The following is a 19,675-nucleotide window of genomic DNA, read 5'->3' on the forward strand; positions in this document are numbered from 1 at the left end:
GATGCTCTACATGATCCACCACCATCTCTTTCTGTATCATCACTTTCACCACACAAATCCCTTATGCATATCAGTTCCCTACACCAAAATGTTAATATGAAGACCACAACTCCGTAAAATCTCAATTGATCTTACATCCTCGACCCTAAATTTTGCAAAGGAACATTTGAAGAATTTTGCCCCGATCAAAAACTGCTTCCTTTTGTTCCCCTATACGGTACGACGCATCGACCCATCCTCGTCCCTATTGATCCGTCCTCCAATATGTAGAAAGAGGCACTACGATGTGTATGTACATCCATGCTATCAACCTGCTCTACATAAAATGGATTGCCGACAAGTATGCCAACCGAGAGCCGTCCGCAGAGCAACAATAGATCCTGAACCTCCTACTGGCAAGGCAGCCGCCTTGTAACCCGGATGTGTACCCTGAAGCTATTGCTCCTCGAGGACGACCCCGCACAACGAGACATGAGACCTATCTGGTCTGCATGTCCCCAGTTATATGGAGCACCTTAGTTGCCAGCCACATCATGACCCTCAACTAACCCACCCCCGAGGCTCACAGCCTTCATCATCCAAAATAAAATCCAATTCCTTTGTGCCAACCCAGAACACATACCACAGTTCTCCCGGACCCAGTTTCCTGTTCCACCAATTTACAAATCCTCTGAAAATCAACAGAAAACACGGCATTCATGTCCCAGAGAGAGAAATATCTTCATTTCCACTCCCCCGTAACGTACAAAAAAACCCATATCTATCACATGCCCAATCGGACAGCTATTAAATGAGTATGCAGAAGAGGGAAGCGACAAGAACTTTCTCCTCGAGTGCGCCCAATTCTACACCAATTATCCGCAGTTCACAGAACTGGCGTATATAGCACTCGTCCAAATAGTTTTTTGTTTTGGCGTATCTAAGAAGATTATTGAACACAATGTTCACCAGGGTCGCGGCTCCCTATGGTGTTCAACGAAAGTACGATCTTTTTTTACCAACAATTCGGATTTTTATATCCCACACAAATGGATGTATATGATCACTCCCATCATCACTTTCACCGCACAAATCCCTTATGCACATCGGTTCCCCACACCAAAATGTTAATATGAAGACCAAAACTCCGTAAAATCTCAATTGATCTTACATCCTCGACCCTAAGTTTTGCAAAGGAACATTTGAAGAATTTTGCGCCGATCAAAAACTGCTTCCTTTTGTTCCCCTATACGGTACGACGCATCGACCCATCCTCGTCTCTATTGATCCGTCCTCCAATGTGTAGAAAGAGGCACTACGATGTGTATGTACATCCATGCCATCAACCTGCTCTACATAAAATGGATTGCCGACAAGTATGCCAACCGAGAGCCGTCCGCAGAGCAACAATAGATCCTGAACCTCCTACTGGCAAGGCAGCCGCCTTGCAACCCGGATGTGTACCCTGAAGCTATTGCTCCTCGAGGACGACCCCGCACAACGAGACATGAGACCTATCTGGTCTGCATGTCCCCAGTTATATGGAGCACCTTAGTTGCCAGCCACATCATGACCCTCAACTAACCCACCCCCGAGGCTCACAGCCTTCATCATCCAAAATAAAATCCAATTCCTTTGTGCCAACCCAGAACACATACCACAGTTCTCCCGGACCCAGTTTCCTGTTCCACCAATTTACAAATCCTCTGAAAATCAACAGAAAACACGGCATTCATGTCCCAGAGAGAGAAATATCTTCATTTCCACTCCCCCGTAACGTACAAAAAAAACCCATATCTATCACATGCCCAATCGGACAGCTATTAAATGAGTATGCAGAAGAGGGAAGCGACAAGAACTTTCTCCTCGAGTGCGCCCAATTCTACACCAATTATCCGCAATTCACAGAACTGGCGTATATAGCACTCGTCCAAATACTTTTTTGTTTTGGCGTATCTAAGAAGATTATTGAACACAATGTTCACCAGGGTCGCGGCTCCCTATGGTGTTCAACGAAAGTACGATCTTTTTTTACCAACAATTCGGATTTTTATATCCCACACAAATGGATGTATATGATCACTCCCATCATCACTTTCACCACACAAATCCCTTATGCACATCGGTTCCCTACACCAAAATGTTAATATGAAGACCAAAACTCCGTAAAATCTCAATTGATCTTACATCCTCGACCCTAAGTTTTGCAAAGGAACATTTGAAGAATTTTGCGCCGATCAAAAACTGCTTCCTTTTGTTCCCCTATGCGGTACGACGCATCGACCCATCCTCGTCTCTATTGATCCGTCCTCCAATGTGTAGAAAGAGGCACTACGATGTGTATGTACATCCATGCCATCAACCTGCTCTACATAAAATGGATTGCCGACAAGTTTGCCAACCGAGAGCCGTCCGCAGAGTAACAATAGATCCTGAACCTCCTACTGGCAAGGCAGCCGCCTTGCAACCCGGATGTGTACCCTGAAGCTATTGCTGCTTGTCTGGTTCTGGCCAATGGCGTTCTCAATTTTTTCCCGGATCTTGACAGTCGGGCCCGGATTAGGAGTTCAAACACCACTGCTGGGCAGATTCACATCCCGAGGTTTAGTGTCCCTAAAAGAGACGCACTTCCCGACAGAAACTCAATCAAAATTTTTATTTTTGTAAACTCTCTCTTTATATTTCAATTTTTTTCCTTTTTTATTCATTTTTCTTGTGACTTTCTTTCTTAATACAAATTAAAGATAAGGAAAGTTTTATTTTTCTTCTGTTCTCTGGTCGAAAATTATTCAGTAAGAATTAAACTTATAAAGTTTAAGGGATTAGGCAGCTCCCAATAGCTAATGATGGATTCTAAGAATAGGAAAATATGAAAAATTGGATCAGAACAAGACTTGAACCAGATAGAGATGAATTGAAGTCTCCTTAGACATGCGACAGAGTCTACAGACTAAAACGCTCCCACAAGCAGAGGGAGACAGCTGGATACTCTTACCGGACTGACAATACTGGCCAGCACGCTCTGTATCTGGCACTCTTACTGACTCCAAAACTGAGAACACATGGGTCAATCACAGAAGAGTCTAGCCACAGACTTCACTAGACAGGGATCTCAGACGACGAAAGTAGTCACCGATGACACATTCAACTTATTTCAGCTACATTCTATTGATTTGGACGAAAAACTCTCAAACCTTGATGGATGTAGCAGATGGAATACTGAGTGTACACCTCCAACCAACCAGAAGCTGAGAAGACTCTATTCTCGTTTATATAGCGCGTGTACGGCTGTTTTCAGTCAGTCTTGTAGTTATAGTTGAGCACGTCATATGCATACTCAATATCTTGACCCTGGTGTTAACTATATTATATGCCGTTATAATTCGAGTGCCTTTTCGATAATTTGCCGAATTGGTTAGTCTGAGAGAGCTAGAGAAGTCTATTTCGCGCGCAGAAATAAGTTGCCCTATCTCTTTATACGTAAGGCTGTAATGGGAGCCTCGGTAGGGTCTGCTTTACTATGTAAAAAATAGCAGATGCGCAGGGGGTGGGGGCGTAAAAAAGCTCACTAAGGTGGGGGGGGGGGCAAAACAGAATAGATCCGGATCTTTCGCATTATTGCCTCCAATGAAATTATAGCCCACATTATAGTATAATTACCATGATTGTGTGTGTGTGTGTGTGTGTGTGTGTGTGTGTGTGTGTGTGTAAGTGTGTGTGTGTGTGTGTGTGTGTGTGTGTGCGTGTGTGTGTGTGTGTGTGTGTGTGTGTGTGTGTGTGTGTGTGTGTGTGTGTGTGTGTGTGTGTGTGTGTGTGTGTGTGTGTGTGGCTATAGGTTATCTGACCACTAAGTTGGGGGGGGGGGCTATAATGGTATAAAGACCCATAGATCCTATTCTTTTCTTGACATATAGTGGTGTTTTTTCTGAAGGGCAATATTTAGACGATTATTTTTCAAACGGAGTTAGCAAATTGTTCGACTCTAATCTCTGTCATTATTTTCCCTCGTTTTGTAATACGAAAAAGCTTTTTATAAGTGAATCAAGTAGGCGGATATTAATTTTATGTATGTCTTTTAAGTATACAACAAACAGATATCAGTTTAGACAAATATTAGTTCCTAAAAAGTGAATTAATTAATTAATTAATTTGATATTTAATTATATAATGACGTCAGGGCACCACTGTTATCCTTTGCAATGGCAACAGTGAGCGGTCGATTTTTATTTTCATTATCGAAACAAATTCAACCTGCAATGATATCGTTGGTGATAATTCTGTTGGAGTCAACAAAGGTTGCCTTAGGAGCTTCAGGGGTGTCTGGTTCTAACTGGATGAGTCACATTAGCGGGACGTGGCATCTGTCCCAGGTGGGTTAGATTAAATTGGTATTTATTTACAATCGACAAGCTTAAAACTATCTCTGATTTTGAAAGCCGAACAAAAACGGCCAAATTTTTTGGAGATAATTTAGTTATCGTCGGTTTCACACGCAAGAAAAGATTGGCGTGATCAGTTAGCTTAGAATTTTTGCATGAAAGACAAAATATTAGATTGATCGCTATCAAAAAATTGAAAACTGCCGGTGCGTGCAGTGCTACCGAACAAGACGACGATAAGACTGAAAAAACTCGGATATTTTTTTTCCGTATTTCGCTGTTTAACTGAAGATTGGGGACTTTCCCATTATAGCCCCCCAGCTTACTGGCCACATAACTTATAGCCCCCACCCTGTCATAGTAATTATACCATAATGAGGAATTATAATTTAATGGGGGGGCTATAATGGGTAAGACCCGAAGATTGCTTATGTTTAAAATTAGAAGTTTCTGAATTAAACAAAAAAATCACATTGTATTCCCATTCAGCTATTAACAGCAAACAACTAAATGGGCAGTGTAGGTCAGAGTATAAATGAAATAAACTAAATATATTACGGTTTAAATGGAGACATTGGTACTAGGAAAACTTAAAACTTTTCCATGATGCCTTGCCGTACAACGCATTATTCGAGTTTCGTTTAATTAAATGATAGAAAAACATTTTAAGATGCTTCTTTAGAACTATTGGTCTTGCATCCATTTCAAATATGTTTTTATAAAAACTCATATTAAGACATTTTTATGGAGGGTTGAGCCGATATTCAGGACAAAGTTTTCTAGAGCAGATGAATTTATTTTGTGATTGAGGCAGTTTCTTTTTGATTCGCTGGCTGTAGCGTAGATTTTATGTTGGTAAGTGTAGTTTTTCAGAAATCGGAAGCTGATAACTGGTAAATTTCATAAATTTCTTAAGTACTTTGCATTCCAAATAAATGTTTTTGTCTGAATTTGATGTTTTAGTTTTAGATCAGAAGATCAGAAGAACTGTCGTACTTTTTGCGATTTAAGCCCGTCTCTACAGCCAAACTTAATTGTTTCTCCAAAGTAAAAAAGCAGGAGTTTTTTGAGCTGGCCAGCAAAGGCCTGAGTAGTGTAAATGACTTATCGCGAAGGCGTTTAGAAGTAGTAGTCTTGTCTGCTCAGGGAACTGGCGTGAAATAAAGTTTAATGTTTTTATCCCTGTAGCCATTTTGCGTAATAATTGTTTCAAATCTTCTTGAAAACATAATGTGCAATCAAGATATTTATCGGGGTACTTTAAGCAATCCACATTTGGTATTTTGTAATTACCAATTAACAGATGGTTTCTCTTGGTTTCTTCTAGTTTTGAATTTTTTGAGAATGCAATAAATTCAGTTTTTGAGTGATTGAGCATTAGACGTTGTTTCTTCACGTTATGTTCTTATCGTAATATTCAAAAATCTTTCTTAAGGATTGTTCAAGATTAAATGTTGCTATGTTTGGTCCATATTGTATGTAAGAATGATAGTATAAAAGAACGATAGTATTATCGGCGTATTGAATTTGTTTTGTATTAGCAAGTATTTGTTTGGTCAAGTCATTAAGGTACAGGTTAAAACGAAGGAGACCAAAAAAATTTTCCCTGTGGGACACCTTGATATAACTCAATCCAATCGGATTTGACATGATTTACTACGTTTTCTTGTAACCTATGTGATAGATAACTTTCTATTAGGTTTAGGGCATTTTTGGAAAATCCCAACTCATGCAGTTTATAAAGAAGTATCTTGTGATTTATCGAACCAAAAGCTTTAGACAGATCTACTTAAGCTGCAGTGATAAAATTATTTTGATTTATGTGGTACCTGATAGTGTCAGTACAGTAAACGAGGGCGTCAATTGTCGAGACTTTGTTACGAAAACCAAATTGAGTATTGCAAAGCAGCGTAAACTTTCAAGATATTCTAAGGTTTGCTCATGAAAAAAACGCTCAAAAATATTTGCTAATGAGCTTGTAATTGATTTTGGTCTCCAACTCTCAGTCAAAAAGCTTTCTCCTTTTTAAAAAATTGGAGTAACAACAGCCTTTTTATGATCTTCAGGAAATTTTTGTTCAGCTAAAAATTGGTTTAAAAACGATTTAACTGCGTCAACTAAAAAACAATCCATCTTTAAGAGCCCATGATTGGATATCTGAAGGACCTGGTGGTTTGTTTGAGTTTAAATTTTTTAGGTTCAGTAAGACTTTTTTTGTGGTTACGAATCTGAAATCAAAACTTTTTTAAGATGTCCTATGGTTGGTTGGCGGGAAAAAAATTGCAAGCGCCTCCAATGTAATCACCAAATTTAGAAAATTTATAATTGAGCTATTGGGTTTTTTTGTAGTTGTCAGTAATAACACATCAAAACAGTTTTTGAGGCAGAACATAATTTGGGAGAACTTAGCAGAGTTTCTTGAGTCTTTTATAATATTCCATTTTGTTATTATCTGGATCCGCTTTTTTAAAGATGCTCTTTATAAAATCATTGCTCTCTAGTTTGTTTTTGGATTTTCAGTCCGTATGAAGACCATTTATAGAAGGGGCGTGATCGCAGATAACTTCAGTGAAAGTTTTTTTGAAGATACGATACATGTCTTCAGCGTCAGATGCCGTGTAAAGATTTTCCCAATCAATCTGCTTCGGGTCTTGTAGGTCGAAATTTTTATATTATTTTGTTTTGTCAAATAATATTTTTCATGGAAGCTGCTTTTTTAAAAGTTACATTCGTTATCATAGCAATAGCTTTGTGATCCAATATAATGAGCGATTCAAAATTAAAAACGTTGGAATGAGGTAGGTCGTCATCTTTGATTACGAAATCAATCAGATTTTTCGACTTGTAGGTATTTTGTTGACCACTGATAGATTATGGGGTAGAAAAAGAGTTGTGTTTATTTTGTTGCTTTCGCTGTGTCTTTTTTTGTTATTCCATAATCTATTTGCAATGCTAATTCTTCGAGAAAGACGTCAATTTTAGATTTTTCAGGATTAAATAAAACATTCGCAAGCAGTGGAGGAAATTATTTTTAGGGTAGAATGAGCTCAATCCAAAGTGTTCTCAAGTCTCTGCTCATTTTTGAAAAAACATTACCGTTTTTTGGATTGAAAATTTCGGGGATTAGCAGCATTTCGCCACAACTTTTGACTTTTCAGATATTCGGTCACATCTGAAGCAAGAATAGTAATTGCTGTCTATGCACCATAGTTTATTATCATCTTCTTTGGTCAACCATGTTTCCGTAAAAGTAAATACAGTATTCTTGTAGCTATTCTTAGCATCTTTGTCAGTAGTTTTCTTCTTAGACTAAACTACAGCAACCTAAATGAAAGAAGCATAATGGATCTAGTGTTTGTCCCGGTCAGAGACGCGGGACGAAGAAAAGCTTCAAATAGCAGCAGGGTAACCAAAATGAACAAATTTTGTTTATTGTTGATCATAAGGAAGGTTTCAAGATTTGCTACACATTTCTGACCTCAACTGTTTAAACGACAGTTTAAATTGCAGCACGTGTATAGAATTGTATTGAAGGGGTAATTGAAAGTTGTGAACAATGTACAGTAACTCTTGCGATTAAAATAATTGCAATTGATACTAGGATTCGCATTTTTACTTAAAATACTTAATGAAAGTTACACCAAGGAAAAATTAGTTGCCAAAAATATCTCAGCTTGCTGGTTGAGTAAACAGAAGTATGATCTAAAAAATTTGAAACCTGATTTTAAGCATTTGGAGCCGCATTTTTAGTAGCGCAGCTCTTAAAAGAAGAACAGCCAAATTTTAAATCTTTAAGGTGAGTAGTCTACGGATTCGGACAAAATCTAAAAATTTTTCAAGCCGTTTCTGAACTTTCTGCTAAGCAAAGTCTTCCAGACGGTTATTTTTGCCAACAAAGACCCCAAGTACCGTTATTCCGTAACTTCGTAACAACATAAAGCAACATGGAATGTGGGATGTCTTGAGTTGTGCCTTCCTCACTGTACATGTTGACATTTTGCTTAGATATTGCACTAGCTTAGTTTTTTCTTAGTAACTATTGTACAAAAACGTCGAGGCTCGTAACCAGTGTTCTCTGCTGTTTAAAAGAGCAACAAAACACTTGATTGAATTTGATGCATCTTTTGCGTCGAGTAACAGCAGGCGAAAACAACTGCTTTTTTCCAATGGGCAAAAACGATTGTCTTTTCAAATTTCTCAGATTTGTTTAGCTGATCTGACGTTTCCAGCTTCAACTGACATTCATCTGCTTCCTTTTTTGCAAAAATTTCTGTTTTGTTTCATGGATGGCTGATTTGTATTCCACAGAGTTTACCTCAGTTGCATTCCCAATTGAATCTGTTATCAAACCTTATAATTCTTTGGGAGTTCGTTATTGGAAAGTTCGTTGGCTTTGCGATGGTGTTTGTTATTCCCAAACTATCTTGTTTGGCTGATAAGCTGAGTATCTTACGTACCACGTCATGCATATTAATACCATTGAAAACAGCTGATAGAAACTTGCTTTTTATTGTGTCCTATAAATGTTGCCAGAAATCTTCTTAACTTGATGCAAATCTCATCAAAGATTTCAATTCTGCTGGAATTAATTTTGTGAAAACTGGAAAAGAATCGTGAGGTAAATAGTCAACAGATTTGAACAAAATCTGAATGATTTTCTAGCCAGTTTTGAATTTTTTGATGGGCAAAGTCTTCCAGACCGTTTTTGTTGCCAACAAAACCTTCCAAGTACCGTTATCCCGTAACATCTTTCAAACGAAATTTATCAAAACATCGTTTAAATTTGTAATAATTGTTTTGGTTGACACTCAGGTAACTCTTGCTAGGCTCTGCGTAATAGCCAAATCTTAGCCCATTTTCGATAATTTGTTCAAGCCAGATTTACGTTTTCAAATTTAGCGCAAGCAGCAGCGTCATCTGCAGAGAAACCTGAATATGTTTTTCCGGGCTACGTAAAACTTTAATCAGTGGCATCAAGGCAACACCACAAAGCAACATGGAATGCGGGACCTCTTGATTTGTGCCTTGCTCTCTGTACATGAAGACATCTTGCTTATATGTTGCACTAACTTAGATTTTTCTTGGTAACTGATGTATAAAAACGTCGAGGCTCGTAACCAGTGTTTTCTGCTGTCTAAAAGAGCAACAGAACAATTGATTGAATTGAATGCATATATTGCGTCGAATAACGCCGGCAAAAACAACTGCTTTTTTTCCAGTGGGCAAAAACAATTGTCTTTTCAAATTTTTTACATCCGTTTTTTTCTCAGATTTGGATAGCTGATCTGACAGTTCCAGCAACAACTGACTTTCATCTGCTTCCTTTTTTTGCAAAAATTTCTGTTTTGTTTTATGGATGGCTGATTTGTATTCCACATAATTTAACTCAGTTGCATTCACAATTGAACCTGTTATTAAACCTGTTAATTCTTTGGGAGTATTGAAAAGTTCGTTCGCTTTGCGATGGTGTTTGTTATTCCCAAACCAACGTGTTCGGCTGATAAGCTGAGTATCTTACGCACCACGTCATGCATGTTAATACCATTGGAAACAGCTGATAGAAATTTGCTTTTTATTGTGTCCTGTGAATGTTGTAAGAAATCTTCTCAACTTGAAGCAAATCTCAGCAAAGATTTCAATTCTGCTAGAATTAATTTTGTGAAAACTGAAAAAGAATTGTGAGGTAAGTAGTCAACAGATTTGGACGAAATCTGAATGATTTTCTAGGCAGTTTTGAACTTTTTGCTGGGCCCAGTCTTCCAGAACGTTATTGTTGCCAACAAAACCTCGCAAGTACCGTTATCCCGTAACATTTTCAAACGAAATTTATCAAAACATCGTATAAATTTGTAATAATTGTTTTAGTTGGCACTCAATTAACTCTTGCTAGGCTCTGCGTAATAGCCAAATCTTGGTCCATTTTCGATAATTTAATTATGCCAGTTTCTAAGTTTCAAGTTAGCGCAAGCAGCAGCGTCATCTGCAGAGAAACCCTGAATATATTTTTCTGGTCTACGTAAAACTTTAATCAGTGGCATCAAGGCAACATCACAAAACAACATGGAATGCGGGACTTCTTGATTTGTGCCTTGCTCTCTGTACATGAAGACATCTTGCTTATATGTTGCACTAACTTAGATTTTTCTTGGTAACTGATGTATAAAAACGTCGAGGCTCGTAACCAGTGTTTTCTGCTGTCTAAAAGAGCAACAAAACAATTGATTGAATTCAATGCATCTTTTGCGGCTAGTAACAGCAGGCAAAAAGCACTGCCTTTTTCCAGTGGCCAAAAATCAATGTTTTTTAAAATTTTTTGTATCCACTTTTTCTCAGATTTGGTTGGCTGCTCTGACAGTTTAAGGTACAACAGACAGTGATCTGCTTCTTTTTTGCTCAAATTGCTGCCTGATTCAAAGAATTGTCGAATTAATTTCCTCAGAATTTATTTCAATTTACGCAGAGCCTAGCTTTTTAATCTGCTATCAAAATTGAATCTTAGAAAATAATGGAATGTTCTTTGGCTTCGCGAGAGTGTTCGTTATTCTCAAACCACTGTGTTTGGCTGATAAGCTGAGTATCTTACGCGTCACGTCATGCATAATACTAACATTTTAAACAACTGGTAGAAATTAGCTTCCTTTTGAGTTCTCTAAGTGTTGTAAGAAATCTTCACAACTTGATGCAAATCTGTTCGAAAATTTCCATTCTGCGTGGATTGATTTTGTGAAAACTGAAAAAAAATTATGAATTTAGTAGTCAACAGATTTTGACCAAATCTGAATTTTTTTCTAGCCAGTTCTGAAATTTTTGCTAGGCAAGTCTTTCAGACCGTTATTTTTGCCAACAAAACCTCTCAAGTATCGTTATCCTGTAAGATCTTTCCAACGAAATTTATCATAATATCGCTGAGCTTTTTAATAAATGTTTTGGTTGATACTCAGGTAACTCTTGGTAGGCTCTGCGTAATAGCCAAACCTTGGCCTATTTTTGATAATTTGTTCAAGCCAGTTTCTAAGTTTCAATGTTAGCGCAAGCGGCTGCGTCATCTGCAGAGAAACCCTGAATATGTTTTCCCGGTCTACGTATAACTTTAATTATTGGCATCAAGGCAACAACATAAAGCAACATGGAATGTGGGGACTCATGAGTTGTGCCTTCCTCGCTGTAAATGATGAATTTTTTGCTTAAATGTTGCACTAGCTTAGATGTTTCTTGGTAATCATTGTATAAAAACGTCGAGGCTCGTAACCAGTACTTTCTGCTGTTTAAAAGAGCAAAAATACAATTGATTGAATTAAATGCATCATTTGCGTTGAGTAACAGCAGGAAAAATACTGCCTTTTTCCAGTGCGCAATATCGACTGCGTTTTCAAATTTTTTCCATCCGCTATTTCTAAGATTTGGATAGCTGATCTGACAGTTCCAGCTAAAAATCTGAATATGCAGAGAAACCTAAATATATTGTTACGGGTTACGTAAAACTTTAATCAAGGGCATCAAGGCAACACCATAAAGCAACATGGAATGCTGGACCTCTTGATTTGTGACTTCCTCACAGTACATGATGACATCTTGCTTATATGTTTCAAATTTTTTCCCTCTGCCTTTTCTCAGATTTGGTTAGCTGCTCTGACAGTTCAAGCTACAACTGACATTAATCTTCTTGTTTTTCTGCGTAAACGTTTTTTGTTCTATGAATGGCTGGTTTGTAGTATTCTTCGTTGTTTAACTGAATTGCTTTCGCAATTTAATCTGCTATCAAACTTGATAAATCATTGAAAACATTGGACTGTTCTTTGGCTTTTAAAGGGAGTTTGTTATTCTCAAACCACCGTCTTTTGCTGATAAGCTGATTATGTTACGCATCACGTCAGGCATATTACAAACATTGGAGAAATATGCTTTTTTTTGTGTCTTCTAAGTGTTGTAAAAAATCTTCACAAACTGATGCAACTCATCAAAGATTTCCATTCTGCTTGGATTGATTTGTGAAAACTGAAAAAAAATCATGACGACAGTAGTCAACGGCTTTGCACAATATCTGATTTTTTCCTGCCATTTCTGAACTTTCTGCTGAGCAAAGACTTTCAGACCGTTGTTGTTGCCAACAAAATCCCCTAAGTACCTTTTTCCCGCCACATTTTCCGAACGACTTTTATCTAAACAGCGATTAGCTTCAATACAATTGTTTCTTTGTTCCTCAGGTAACTCTTACTAGGCTCTGCGTGATAGCCAACTTTTGGCTGAACTTCGATAATTTGTTCAAGTCATTCAAAGTGTTCAAAATTAGCGCAAGCAGCTGCATCATCTGCATCATCTACTTTGCGTCAAGTAACAGCAGGCAAAAACCACTTTGACTTTTCTTCAATTAGTTCTCTAAGTCCACGTATAGACACTTCGATACCACCAAGAAGCCCGCCTGCTAACTGCTCAGTACCAAAAAACTGAGCTAATCGTCTCCTGTCAGATCTGATGCAGCCTTTGCAAGTGAAAGTCTTAATGTCTCTCCAACGCCTATGAGTCGCACTCCTTATTTTTTGTCGAATACAACGAGCCAAAAGAAGAGAAGATAATGGCTTTGGTCTTGGAACTACTAGCGCCACGGAACTACTTCAGATGCATGAAAACTGCCCAACTTAGCAACTGTAACTCTAAGTTTTCAAGGTTTTCATCCAGATCTAATGAGTGCATCAAACCAATGATTAGCATCCGATCCCAATGGCCTTGAGTTACCAAAAAATTTTATAGACTGTTTCTCAATTATGCCGCTGGTAACTTTCAGTTTATCTATTGGCGACAACTTTTTCAAATCGAAAGTTGCGTGATAAAAAGTTGAGACCTCTGGGTTTTCTTCTTGAGGCCTTCCGTTGACTGTCTGGCCCTCTCTCAAGTCTAGAGGATTGAGCACTTAAACTGAGCCTGTATCTCCAAAAGACCATGTATCCCCCTTCACATTTCTCTTTCTCACCATTTTAGCAAACGATCGAATTGTATCCTCCTCGTTATGTTCTTGATTGCCAAATGCTTTGTGTGACGGTTTGATGCATCGACTGTATCATCAAAACTCTTGAAATATTTCTAAGTAACACATGTATTGTTATTGCAACATCTGGCCCTCAAATTACATTTTGCGTGGTAAACGGTTTATATTTGAGGAGCATTTTCAGCAAAAGCCCGTTCGGATTTGTTTTGTAGGAATATCTGCAAAGTTGACTCATTTAGATTTCGACGCCTTTAAACTGTAAAATATGCATGATCTGAGTTATAATTTCAGGAATTGAAATTTTTCTTTTCACTTAGTTTGTTTCTTGAACGTTATATGCATGCACCAAGAAAGAATTATGTTCACATAAGGCCCAACGGGACATTGAGTAGGCTGAGTACAGCCCTTTGACCTGAGCCTCAATGAAAACCTAAAACAAAATTTTTGCTATCTATAAATTTTAATAGAACATTTTGAAAAAAAAATCAAAATAAATTGGAAAGTAGAATAAATAGAGTGTTTTAAATAAAGCCAGAATTCTTGTGTTACACTTGGTTGCATCAGAAAATCGGTTTCTCATGATCAAACCGTCAAGTATCGACTCATTTCGACCATTAAATGACCTTTTCATGACATTGATACATTTTTTCTTATTTTTGTGATCATCCTCACATCTTGAGATCTCGTCAGTGGTGTGCTTTCTTCGTTTAAGAGGAAAATTGATCATTTCAGTGAGCTTCGGAAAACATAGCAGTCCGAAATTTTACTGGATAGTTGACTGAAAGATATGCCACAAATCGATTTTATTTTCTATCGAGATAAAAAAAATGTCTGAGGAGCTTTCATAGCTTTTTTGAAAGAACAAGTGCTCAAGATTTTTTCTGATAATTTCAAATATTTATCTATTTGAATTTCTGAAGTACTATTATAGACCGGCCAAGTAATCCATAGGATATAATAGGATTAGAGTTTGCTGAAAAAAGTTTCATCGAGCACTTGCTAGAGAAAAGAGGTCGGGTTTTGGAACCATTAAACCATGCAGTGATATCAGTGTTACTTTTATTTATTCATCAAAGGAAACTTTCCTGCCAGTTATAATACTTAAGCTTCTAAATGATTCAACGGGATCAATCGTTTCATTAATCTAGGGAAATGATAAATTAGGGCATGGCTTCCCAAGAAATTTATTATTTGTTTTTGATATATTTTCAACACTTATTAGAATGTGTAGCAACTTATTTATAGATCTGCAGCAGTCATCTATCTTGCTAAGGTCACACTGAGAGACATAAACTGTCGTACCACTCAGTTGGATTGAGCACTGTCACTGAGATAAAAAGGGAAGTAGTACGAAGATCATTCGTAAATATCATAAACAACCATATGCCTAATACAGACCCTTGTGGCACACCGCAAGAAAGGCGTCTCAGTGATGAGGCAACATCTTGATTAAACACATGTTGTTCACAATTTGTCAAGTAGCAGCTCGGATCTGTTAATAGTGCCACGAAATCCACTTTGATCACATTTATCAAGCAATATTTCGTGATTGATTGTGTCAAATGTTTTTTTTTTGAAATCTACAAAACCCACAAACCCGTAATGTTAATTTCCAGTAGTTTTCCTCGTCATTTCAGTTCATTTAATAACTGAATGAGCGCCTGACATTTTTTACGAAAACCAATTTTTTCAATTTTTCAATTTTTCCAAATTTACCACTTGATTTACCACCATATTTACCACCAAATTTACCTGAAAGTTTACCACTTTTTCAATTTTCCAAAATTCATGTTGCACCAAATGTGAGGCTTCACACGCGCTCAAGCAGCACCAAATTAGCACGCGCAAACAAACAATAGTGTTCGCTGGGGGAGAATTTGATTGCTTTGTAGAGCAATTTTTTTCAGAAAAAAATTGGTCAATACATGTAGATGATGAGATTGTTACCCTAGTTGGACTTTAGTTCTGTACATACAGGCCAAAACACTCCAGAAATGACAAATACATATTTGATTGATTAATATTCATTGTTCCTAAGAAGTCTTTACTCTAATCCCTCAACACAATGATCACCATTTAGTCCCTTGATTTGGTTTGTTAACCTGTTGGATTTTCCGGAGAATCAGAAAATGGAAGCTGCGGTGGTCTACAAAAAACTGAAATGTTTGTTCTTTTACCCTTGTGGATAATAGACAGTACCATGTTGTCTACTGAACTGACGAAGGTTTGAACTGAGTAATTAAATTTACTTTTAACAAAAAAGCAACTCCACCTCCCCCTACAGCGATTACTGTAAACAATATCGTTATGCCCAATAAGCTTATAATGACCAAGTGTGTCGTTTTATCACATAGCCAAGTTTCAAACAGACCTACAAAAATTGGCTTAAACTGCATGGTTTCAAACGATCGCGTGAGTTGGTCATGATGGCTTCTTAAAGATTGCAGTTTAAAGACGAAGAGCGTTTGACCCCCATCCTGCTCGAATTTTAAATTTTCCATAATACTGAAAACAGAACAAACGGAAGTCAATTAGTTTATTCTGAGTTAACGTTGTTTTGCTCATCGCTGACATTAATTACATTGTCAACAGATTTACCACGTAGAAGTTTATTTAGACTTCGTTTAGTTGGGGAGAGAAGAACTTCAATCAAGTTTATCGATTTATCAGTATTGCAGATTACATGGTCATCGCCCGGTCTCAAATGTTGTTAGCCACGTCTCAGTGGTGTTCTGGTTACCTGATCAAAGTAGAAAGACTGCTGTTTTGTAGTTAATCTCTTAGAAAGGACCATAGGCTAGTCTACTTCGTTTTTCTTTAGCATAATCAAGAACAGCACGTTCACTCTCGTTTAACATTTCTCTATTAATAATGGGCTTACCTATTGATGTTAGGGCTTGTTTTAAAAATTTCTTACGTGACCATATCAGATCTCGTTGCTGGTCGTAAGGGAACTTTGCTATAAGAGTTTTCTGTACATATCCATTTCAACGAAGAAAATGACACGCTGCATAGAGAGCAATACACGTTTTACACGCTGCAGAGAGACTCGTCTGAGAGCAATACCCAATTACTCCTTAACAACTCCTTAACAATTCCAAGGGTCTTCCGTTGCGACACTTCAAACGCTAGGAAAATTTTAGAACATTATCTCTCACAAATTAGCACATGTTTCTCCAATTTGTAATCTTTGTCATAGAATGAACCAGTCTCAAACTTAATGTCCTAAATTTCTTCCTCCTGCTTTTCGGTAACGTCAAATAAACCCTGATGAAAAGATTTCATTTAATCTGGATTAGTGACCTCAATTTGTTAAAGTTTCAATTCCAGTTACATCGCGATTTTTAGTTAGGTGTCTTTTTTTTCCAACCGAGCGTTAATTAGGTATAGCGAGCACGCACAAACAAACGACTGTTCTTCATGTGTGTGTTCTCGCTATAATTTATATATATATATATATATATATATATATATGTATGTATGTATATACATAAAAAATTCGTTTTCACTTAGTATTCAAGTACAAATTACATTTCAAATTTCATCAGTCCACTTTGAGGAGCATCAAATCCAGTGGCCACTTAAGGCTTATCGCCTGTCTTAAAGCGCCACTGAGTATTTTTGAAAATCCACAGTCTGATAGAAACTTTTGGAGCATCGCCTAATTTTGATTGCATTTACTTCAGTTGGTCTTGCCAATACAAAAGGATTGACCGCCATTTTTTTTCAAAATAACGAAAAATTTGGTCTTCTAATTTTTGTGTCTATTTGCAAATTAATTGTGATTGCTGATCCGAATCAATAATGTAGAAATTTTTTAGATTACGTATATAAGATCTAGTATCCTTGTCAGGTAATTTTTGGAGAGTTATAATTAATTTTGAGTACAATCCAGCAAAGTTGTTGGAAAGTAACCTACCTAAGTAACCTAAGACAATTTCTTTCTATTTGTAACTGTTTGATGTTCTAGAATTGGCAGCATTTTGGTCTCTTTTCTGTCAGCATATTTTTATCAATTCCAATTCGATTATATTATTATTATTCAATGTTAGTGAGATGTGTGACTATCTTAGAATTAATGTAGCAAGTTTCAGCACTTCATTGACATGAAGTGCAAAAATATAATATCAGTTTTTCATTACTAATTGTTCTCATTTCAGTTTTTTTTGGCAGCAAAATTTAATTCCGAGGAAATATTTCCATATTAAAAGCAATGTTGTGTTGACTTTTAGAAATAACAACTGCAGATAGCAACGAGGACAAAAAATCATTGTGTCTAGGAATCAAGTGTATAGCTATTAAAAATAGATACCTGCACACTTTTTTCAATTTCAGAAAACCATGATTCAAGATTTCACTACTCTATTTTGACGCTACACATTACAATAGTTATTGTAACTGTCATTTGTCACAGCCTTCAAGGTTGTGGAATAGAGATCTCTTTTATTCTGGAAAGATCACAGCCATTAAAGTTAGCAAATTTTTGACAGCAAAATATAAGACAAATATACTGTGCTCGGACGTTTATTTTTAAGGAAAATATGCTGAATGTTACGCATGGTTATATGTAGCACAAGTTCCTAATCTCTGAAGCGATTAAATAGCATTATGTATATTATTGTTTTTCATAAGGACACAGCTCCATTCCTTATCTGTTTTGCTTACGAACGATAAGAAATTAGGTGAGAGCCGTTAGACCGATTTTTCAAACTTTCGTTTAATTGAAACTATTTTTTCATCACCAAATAATAATCTAATATAAAGATTGCCGAACTTTGTATGACCACAGCCTTGAAAGCATGTACAATTTTGTCTTTTAAATTAGTTTCAATTCAAAAGCGCTCTTTTGCAGATATACAACGCTTCCTTTATTCGTCACTATTCAGCGTTTTGGACACTGGTTTTCTTGGTGTACGTCGGCAGAAAACAGAATCTTATAAGCAACCCTTTTTTCATAGACATCTCTCACAACCATCTCCCATGTCAAGCATCTTATGAGGGCAAAGTTTGAAAATTATCTTGGTTATTCCATTTCCGCCATGACATGTGGGCAAATATGGGAGACAACGTTTACTTTTAGGCCTCTTGATGCCCACAGCTACGAATCACTTGAGAAATTTGCTAGGTTTCTATTGCATTTTGATCGACTTTTGAAGTCAAGTTGGACTGCCCTGGCACTATATACCTTTTTTCCTTCATTTTGTTACGAACTTTTATCATTTTTTCTTGCAATGCCTCATAATCAGAAAAAGCACTATTAGTGATGTGAAATATTCCTAGATTTTAACACCAATGACACATGATTTTTCTATTATTGGTACGTGGTACCTTACAACAGTATTCTTTTCTCCGTTTAAATGTTATTGCGTTTTCTCACAGGAGTAATCTATTATTTTGCAGGGCTCATCCGAAGAGTTGGTTTCAATGAAACAAATTGCATAGTTAGCATGTGGTGACAAATTTAGTTCAAAACAACGTTTGATATGAAAATGTATACTGGAAACACTTGAATTATGTCAATGACGTCTCATGTTGTCTGATTTGTTTTATGAGGATTTCGATATTTTTCATCATTCATTTTTTTTCAGAGCTGAAGACTGACCATCAATAATTAAAGAATAGATCTTTTTCTCAGCTTCAACTTTGACGAGTTTTTTTTTTCAAATTTTGAGAGCTTGTTTTGTTATCAGTTTTTTTTCCAATTTTCCTGAATTTTGCATGTGTTCCAAATTCTGAATTTCCTATATACCATTTTTTGAATAACTGTAGTATGCCCATAAGTCATTGAAAACTTCCTAGATCTACTTTTTCAAGTGTAGAGGTAGCGCCGATAATCTTTTAGCTTGGTTTTTGACGAATCATTTTCACCATTTTAACTTTCGGTTTTTTGATGTTGAAATGGTTGCCAGGAGAGTAAAAAGCTACACGGAGATTACAATTTACAGTTTTGGTTATAACCTTTGTTTTTGTCATAGAACAGAACACGAAATCATGAACTTCGACTGTAACTGATGTTTTAATCACCAACTGAGTTATTGAACATTTTCGCTGAGCAAACAAAAATTTCCGCAGAAGTGGTTCTTTTCATCATTTGTAATTATTTTCCATTTTCGCCCAGTTTCTCTTAAAATAATCATATCTCATAAGATGTTGTTGCACGTAAAACTTTGTTTCAAATATGAAGAAAATGATCAATGAACAAAATGATCAAATTTGAAGAAAATGAGAATGCGTCAGCTTCCCTAGACAAACCACGACACTTACCTTGCATTATCTTACACGATTCTAGCAAATAACGCTTATCCTGCAAGATGCAAGATCCGGACGCTGATCT

General features: G+C 36.8%; 2 protein-coding genes across 6 annotated transcripts in view; one reads left to right on the plus strand and one right to left on the minus strand.

The window, feature by feature from the left end:
- LOC142351049 (transmembrane and coiled-coil domain-containing protein 3-like) overlaps positions 1–19,675 on the minus strand; it is a 425,404-nt gene that overhangs the window by 144,175 nt on the left and 261,554 nt on the right. The window lies entirely within an intron of this gene.
- LOC142351240 (1-phosphatidylinositol phosphodiesterase-like) overlaps positions 3,993–19,675 on the plus strand; it is a 56,480-nt gene continuing 40,797 nt past the window's right edge. For all 5 annotated transcript variants that reach the window (XR_012760954.1, XR_012760955.1, XR_012760956.1 and 2 more), the window contains exon 1: positions 3,993–4,349. Coding sequence is in view for 2 of the 5 variants with exons in the window: in XM_075403384.1 (XP_075259499.1) it covers positions 4,179–4,349 (171 nt within the window). In the remaining 3 variants the exon portion in view is untranslated. The remainder of the gene's footprint in view (positions 4,350–19,675) is intronic.

Source organism: Convolutriloba macropyga, chromosome 12 (genome assembly GCF_964194025.1).
Source record: "Convolutriloba macropyga chromosome 12, txConMacr16.3, whole genome shotgun sequence".
NCBI classification, from domain to species: Eukaryota; Metazoa; Xenacoelomorpha; order Acoela; family Convolutidae; genus Convolutriloba; species Convolutriloba macropyga.